Here is a 7,960-nt window from a genome sequence, read left to right on the forward strand (position 1 = left end):
GAGCCGCGCCGTCGCCTGTGCGCTCGTCTCTTGAAGACGCTGCAGGCTCTGCTGTAACCTGGACACTTCCTCGACCAGCTGACTGATCTGAAAGCAAACGTTTGTTTCGTTGATGAGATTCTTCTTTGAATCGATTATCGTCTCTAGTGAATTAAGAATCGAATTTTCTTCTTTCTATGGAATATGATTACAGTATATGTTACAATATTAAAAATGTGACATCTTTATGATACAATGACATAGTCAAAGAATAATACGAACATTAGGGTATGATCTGGTATAAGTTCGAAATGATCGATATTTTATATCAGTTGTCTTGTACTATTTGTTAATTAACAATATGTGTCCAAAGCGCGTTTCACATATTTTGTTTAGTAGAAAAGGTGAGTATAAAATTTTTGATAATGAACTTTATCTTCTATTCGGTTTCTTGACGTGTACTTTAATTTGTGAAAGAGATTGTTAAATCAGATTTCTTTGTTACTTACTAATACTACGAAATGTAACCCGCGAAAGACAATGAGCGCTATTCATTTGTTTAGTAGTAAATCAAGAGACACAGATATTTGTTTTGAATATGTAAAAAATGTCTTATTTTCATCAAAGCAGTGTGCTTCATCTATATTATTCATTTATGATTTCTTTCCCTTTTTTTTCTTAAAATAAGAAACACGTGTTTTTTATTGTATGAAAACGTTAGATGAAACCTATTGTCGCATTCGACTTTAACAACCACTATACATTAAATAAACAAGAAATTATCTATAAAAATCTTCTAAAATAAAAATTCTCGATTGTCAGTAGAAAGATTAACGAATTTATTAATTACTTTACGGATGCGTCGATAAAATGGGGGACTCGTATCGTGGTTAATTGTATAAAGTATCATCGTATCGCGTTACTAGTATTGCTGGCTCGCCCAGCGGTGCTCGCCAATCGGTATACCTGTTCCCAGTTGTCATGAAGCGAACATGAACGTAATTACATTACCATCGATACAAATATAGAATCACATTCACGGAATCCAGCCCAGCCGCTCCTTTCTACCCCTTGAATCAGTACGGTCCGCTTCGGGGGCCGTTTATCAGCGAGTAAGAAGCTTAGCAGGAGCTCTTTATTAATTTTATCGAATCGATTGTACCGAATCGATATCGGCCGCTTACCGAACAGGAACTTTAAATCTCGCCGAGTCTCAATGTAATTATTGTTGGATTAAATTACGCCTAAATCGTCTAGCTTTTCCGTGTCGTGTCACTTTCCAAAAAAATCAGCATATTTAATTTGTATTTTATTTTTTTTATTTGTTATATTCCATTTTGTACGGAATTGAAAGTTTCGGTTACTTTTTGCTTTGCGTTGTAACGCGTTGCTTTTTTAATGAATGAAGCTTTGCCTAACGAAAACTCCCATTCTGTCGCCTATCCTGAACCATTAACCTATTAATCAAATCACTCTTTAATTACAACTGTTTATAATCACCTTGATTGAAAATTAATAAACGATCTTAATTAAATCAATGGCTGTGTTTATTTTTTATCGATGGTAGTGTAAATACGACATAATTTATTTTTATATCTAATGAAAAAAGAATAGAAACTCATAAAAAATAAACTGCAAGTCTGGAAAATAGAAATCTCAAAACGTTGAATTACAAATCTAAGTTACGTTAAAGAAATCGTGTTATGAGTAATCTTGAACATTTTGTATGTTCATATACAATTGAGTTGATGTAACAGGAATTTTGCAAAAAGACATATCGAACGAGGGTTGTGGTATCGATTAGTCGGATAAAACATCGCCGTCTATGAGAATTTATTCCGTAATTGTAGAATAATACGGACATCTAGCGGGGTAGTCGAGTCGCGCATCAATAACGAAAGTATTATTATTCCGCCCCCTTGGAAAGTAATCAATTGCATGAGAATTCGAGTCCCATCTAGCTGTTTCATTCGGCTCCGTATGAATAGGTACAATGAATACGTGTTGGAAAATGCGATCAGGAAGAAAGGGTGCAACGAGAAGGGGAGATGAAGAAAAAGAATGGTGTGGAGAGAGAGACAGGGGCAAACAGGCAAAAAGGAGAATGAATAGCAGATCAGGTGGAGAAACAAAGGGAAAGAGAGAGAGAGGAAAAGGGAGCAAGAACCAGGGGACAGGCTTAGAGACACACATTGGCTAAAAAAAAAGGAGATTAAAACAACGATTAAAATGCAGTAGATTTAAACAAAACAAGAAAGAAATGAAAAGAGGAGGATAGAATATTTGATGAAATTGAGAGAAGAATATTAGCAGACGATTACGAAGTCTGAATATTCTGAAAGGACCAGAGAAATGCTTATCGTGAATGCATAATTAAGAAAGCATAATGAATTTATATTGAAATATTAGAATCGTCGCAATGTTATAATATTAGAATCGTTGTAATAAAAATAAATAATTAGAATGTTAAAATCGTTGAAGTAATAATTGTTCTCCATTATCTATTGATCCTATGTCACCAATAATTTCGGGCAGCTGTCATCGATTAATCTATCGTCACGGAGTGCCTTCTTCTATTATTATGCTTTCGTGTGAATGTGTGTGTGTGTCATCTTGTCGAAAGAAAATTATTGAAAATTTTCAGTATTTGTAATGTCACCAAACATCACGTTACCGATCAACATACTACAAATTTAAAACTGCGTGATGAGATATTAGGCAACTGCGTAGAAAACAAATGAAGACACGTTTATGTTTCACAATATGTTAATCTTGCTATTTATCGAAGTTTATCAGGAATCATCATTATTGTGTCTGGACTCTGGACAGGGTCGACGAAGGAAAACATGAAATTTGAGAATCGTGAATTTTTGCGAACACTATCGAAACTTGAACCACAAAGCGAAGAACTCACATCGCGGCAAAATTGAGAAATGCTAACACATCAGTTATAAAAACAGCAATTACATAAAGATCCATGGGAATATCGATATCACTAATTTCACACCGCGTCTTCGATGAGATAATGGCATAATTGGTACAATTTTCTGTTAAAATAATTTCAATGAAAACGTGAAAGAAAAGGAAGCCACCGCGTGACCGTGGTAAAACCAATACATCCAGAAACTACAGGAAACAGCCTTATCAATAGCAACAATTATTCCATTTATATTGTCAAATAAAGAAAGGGATAGTTACAGAAAATAGCCGATGTTTGCTCGTAATCGAACACGATAAGATTCGGTTATGTCAAAGTAAAATTAAAAACAATATTAAATATATTAAAATATTGTATACTATCCTAATAATAAAATTAACAAATAACTAAGTTTAATAATTTATATCTGTAACTATGAAACTTCGCCAGCCCACCAGCTATTTTTGAAAGACTTGCACCTTCAAACCTGTCATGTTCAGTTGTTCTGATTTTCAATTATGTCGCATTAACTTTTCCTTTGTTTAATCAAAAAGTGACATTAAAACCAGAAAAGCAAGAAGAAATGTACTTATCATGTTTCTCCCCTGTGATCTTTAATTATCGCAACATTTTTTATTCCTTGCTAAGGTGGATGTTAACGAGGGTAGTTCTTGGGATGAACGGGGCAAAAATGGCACAGCCAAGGTGGTGGGAAAGGGTAGGCAATCACGTCGTGACGCGATCAATTGCGATGAATCGCGAGAGCGCTCGGAACTTTCGAATCGGAACCCATCCACGTGTTACGCGACCGGCTATAGCTCGACGAAAATATCTGTTGCGAGGGTGTGCAAAGGGTAGCCAGGGGTGGAAAGAGCCGGCAGCAGGCGAGAGGGGGACGATTTTAAACCTGAATGCGTTTTGCACGGTGCAACGGGCGATGCGAACGAGATCGTACCAATTGTTTTTCCCCGGTGAGGCATCATCCCTTTTCCGGGGGTTAATTGAGGAGCAAAGCTTCAATTTCGCGGAATTCACGCCTCCGGCATGCATCGACAGGTCTAGCCGATAGAATGAGCTGCGGATTTAAAAAAAAAAGCGTCGTTCTTCCTTTTTTATCAACCCTTCTCTTTCCTTTTCCCTCTCTTTTTTTGTTTTCGACGGTGTTTAACAAACAAACATGCCACCCTTTTTCTTTCCTCCTTCCTCTGTACTTTCCTCGTTCCTCTAACGCAGGAAATATAATTGTGGAAACGGGTGCATTAAGAGAGAACGCGAATTTGTATTTGGAAATCGCATTATTTAATGTTATGGTAATTATAGTAGGCGTGAGATTTACGAAAAATTGTAACACTATATGGTTAGGTTAATTGTAATTGGTCGTTGAAAGTATCATATAATAATTATAAATATATAAAGGTAAAATTTTAGATTATGTTTACGTTGGAGATTTTTAGAATGAACTTTTTTCACCCAGTAAGAAAAATTGTTTTTTTTTTATTCGATATGGATAATAGGATTGGTTTCTTTTTCAATGATCTTGTAAAGAAAATGTAATGTGCACTTGAGATCAGTTTTACCACAAACAAGTACATATATTGATTCTTTAGTTAATTAGTGTAACTTATTGAAGTAACTTGTTTCATGTGGAAAATATAGAAGTAACAATGTTTCATATACAATTCCTATAGAATGTTACAATTTGATTTTCGGTTGTACGATTTGTATTGTAACTTACGTAATAAACATATTATTGCTTTTAGAAAATGGAAAATGGAAAATTAATTGAACCATCTTATTTTTAATATCGCGTTTTAAAGAATCTAATTTTAAAAACACAGCTAACTACCGCGGTATCTAAATACGCGGAACTTTTTATATCTCAGTCATCCCTCTTATCTCATCAAATAAAGGAATTTTTAATGCTTTTGAGAGAAACTAACATAAAATTGAAACAAGAATAACAATTTTATCCTGTTCTTTCCAGGAACATCAACTAAAGAAATCAAAAAGTTGATCAAAAATATTACGTTGAAAATGAAAAAGTGCAGTAGGCTGAAAATACTTAAATTCAAGTAATATAAGAAGGTTAAAAAGCCCTAATCAGTATGTCGTATCGCCCTCTTCTGCGAAGAATATTTTTTAAAAGCTAACCATACAATTTCTCCAACTAACTTCTAGTCTCTGGTGGTTATACGAGGTCGAAGGTCTTCGATACAAAGTACTGGTTAGTCTTATCTTTTAGTTTATTTATCAGGGGCAGCTACCTGTCAATTGTCCTCAGCCGCAATCGATATACACGCCTACAGCTTTAAGTTTACTTTAGCCTGCGTTTCGATCACACGGCGACGTGGAATGGGGATGGCGCGGGTTAGAGATAAGTACTTACGCATTGATGTTCTATACACGTGGGGAGGGTTGCGGGCAGACGTGGGGGTAAGTTCTCGAAGTTGCTCGTAATAATGTCTGCCATTAGCAATGGGGCAGGTTATCGCTTTGCGGGCAAAGCTGAGAGGAAGGACAGCTGGAATTAACAGCGTGTCGATATCGTCGAACTTATCTCCGTGAATGCGACAATCAACTGGACGAATTTTTTTCTCCTGCCCAGGAATCGGAAATAGAATTCTTATCCGGATAATGTGAAAGAAGAGAGGAAGCTGTGTTTGGTGTATGGGTATTCCATAAGAAATCGCGATGCAACGTGTATTGAAAGAGTTATTTTAATAATATTGTAAATGATTTATATATTTATATAATATAATATATCATTATAGTTTACAATGTACAGGTATACTGAATTCGGAGACATTTGTTGACCAAATTTGTACGATTTTAACGAGACTTTCACGCGTTTGACGAAGAGGACCAAACAAAGATAATGAAGAATGAAACGAGGAAGGAGAATAGTCGAGGAAAAAATATTTAAGATCGTAAGGCTTCAAAGAGATTTCGCGTAATAATATTAATATTGTAAACAATAATATTTGAAACAATAGTTCACATAAATAACAGTTCTTACAATAGCGGAACTAAAGATTTTAATAAACTAGTTCATAGTTTTAATTGTGTCTTTGTTTAGAATATTAAATTGAACTAAGTAACAAATAAAAAAAATTCAGAAATAAGTAGATTAACTCCGGATTAATACAATTCTGGCTGCTTAATTAAATACAAACATTTTCACTTTTACAGCTCTAGATACTAAATACCTTTGATAATTTGCGTGAAAATAATATTTGAATAACCGATCGACTAACTTTAAATAATTAATTTACTACAATTCTATATTAGCATCCTTATTTCATCTCCGAATTTCGTTCTCCGCATTAGAAAATGATTCGGCTCATTAAACAAAATGATCTACTATACAGGTTGGAGTTTTAACCAAACAACAATGGCATCGAACAATCGATTGAACCAGCCATTCGGTTTAAAACGCGGTAGAACTGTCACGCTGTGAGAAGTGAATAGCGGTGAATCGTTACTAACAACTTGGCGCCGTTAAATACTCAATTGGCTGGGTCGGCTGCAGACTCGACCGGATCGTCACGCTACTAGAAACTCAATCCAACGAACGCTGCTACTAGAAATTTACTATGCCTTATATACCCCTAGAAATTCAATTAGCCGGCGTGCTGCTAAGGAATTGGTAGATTATCCAGCCATCGCGAAGCTTAATTCGAGCAGTTTGAAACCGGGTTGCCTAAGAACCAGCCAGTATCGATAACATCAACTGCGAGAGTGCCAGAGAGTTCGTTCTGTCCGCGAATTCGTAAAATTTAATGTCTCCGAGTGGTTCGTAAAATCCGCGGGCACTCGATTGGCCAGGCCAACACGAGTTGCGCTTCCATATTGAATTTCGATCTTGCCCCAGATCTCAGGTTGACCTATGGTATCGCCGCTGAATAGGGATATTTCGCGGACACGGGGATCATAAATTTTTTTTTGTCCCGCTTTTGGATCGTTCAATCTGTCTGGCCGATATACCAGCCGGTAATGAAAGATACGAGCACCAAGCCGGCGATACGGTTCCAGGCGAATAAAATCCGGAATCGTATCGTTCGACGTGCTTGAAAAACCGAGAAAAAAGGAAACAAAGATGGGGGCAGACCGACGTCGTAAAGCTTCGATGTGTTCGCTTGAGAAATAAAGCTTATGGTCCAACGTGCATTCATCTTTTGGATAATTTGAGAAAATTCTGACCAATCGTACGAATCATTCGAAGAAATCATAAAAACTTTAAATGAACAGATGAGGAGTTAATCAGGTTTGACGAGGGATAGGGAAACTAGTTTCATAGGGAGGAAAAGAGATTAGGATATGACAACAGCGATTTCTCACCCCTTCTGTTTCTCACCCTTCCGCAGCTTCTCTTCTCTTATTTTTATCAGAGAGGAGGAGATTGTAATCGTTGTGATTCATTGGTCGGACTCTCTGCTTCTCTCTCCTTTCGTGTCTCTTGCGATCCTTCTCGCGAATGTTTTTTTGACAGATCAATCCTTTCTTCCATCCTTTTCGTCTTTTTCTAGAGGAACGCTTTTTGTTTTTTGTATTTCGTTGGTTACGAAGGGTATATGTTTCTTTTTGCTGACAAATAGGAAGCTGTAATTCATTTTAGCTACTCTTTAAAGATAAACAGATTTTACAGCAAAGAAAAGGGAAAATATGTAGAAACATCGCAAATATTCAAAACATTGCGAACCGTATATGTATTTGTATTATAAATTTAACAATGCAACTCACGATACTCAATTTCTAGCGCTGCATTTTCAAACATCACAGAGAAATTATTTCAGAATAAAACCACCAAATAGTCTCGTAACCCAACCCTATCCTAAAAAACTAAAAAAATATACCGCGTAGTCACGTCACGACCGTTCGCCCATTATTTCTTCCGGCGACTGTATGATCCTCACCCTCCAGCCAAAGAAACCTTCGTACTGTAACAACGTCATCGATAGAAGGAGCAATCCTCGTTAACGGGATCTTGGTCCGAGAGGGGACACAACGAGGCATCATCAGCGTTGCACGGCACGGCCAGTGACCACGAGAACCGTTTTGTGGAAG

At 36.5% G+C, this 7,960-nt stretch overlaps 1 protein-coding gene across 4 annotated transcripts in view; it reads right to left on the bottom strand.

Annotated features, from left to right (window-relative positions):
• The window catches only part of LOC100746129 (homeobox protein cut), a 163,541-nt gene that overhangs the window by 26,207 nt on the left and 129,374 nt on the right, over positions 1 to 7,960 (bottom strand). For all 4 annotated transcript variants that reach the window (XM_033318551.1, XM_033318553.1, XM_033318552.1 and 1 more), the window contains exon 3: positions 3 to 87. In XM_033318551.1, the coding sequence (XP_033174442.1) occupies positions 3 to 87 (85 nt within the window). The remainder of the gene's footprint in view (positions 1 to 2; positions 88 to 7,960) is intronic.

This window comes from Bombus impatiens, unplaced genomic scaffold (assembly GCF_000188095.3).
Source record: "Bombus impatiens unplaced genomic scaffold, BIMP_2.2 scf_0102, whole genome shotgun sequence".
NCBI lineage: Eukaryota > Metazoa > Arthropoda > Insecta > Hymenoptera > Apidae > Bombus > Bombus impatiens.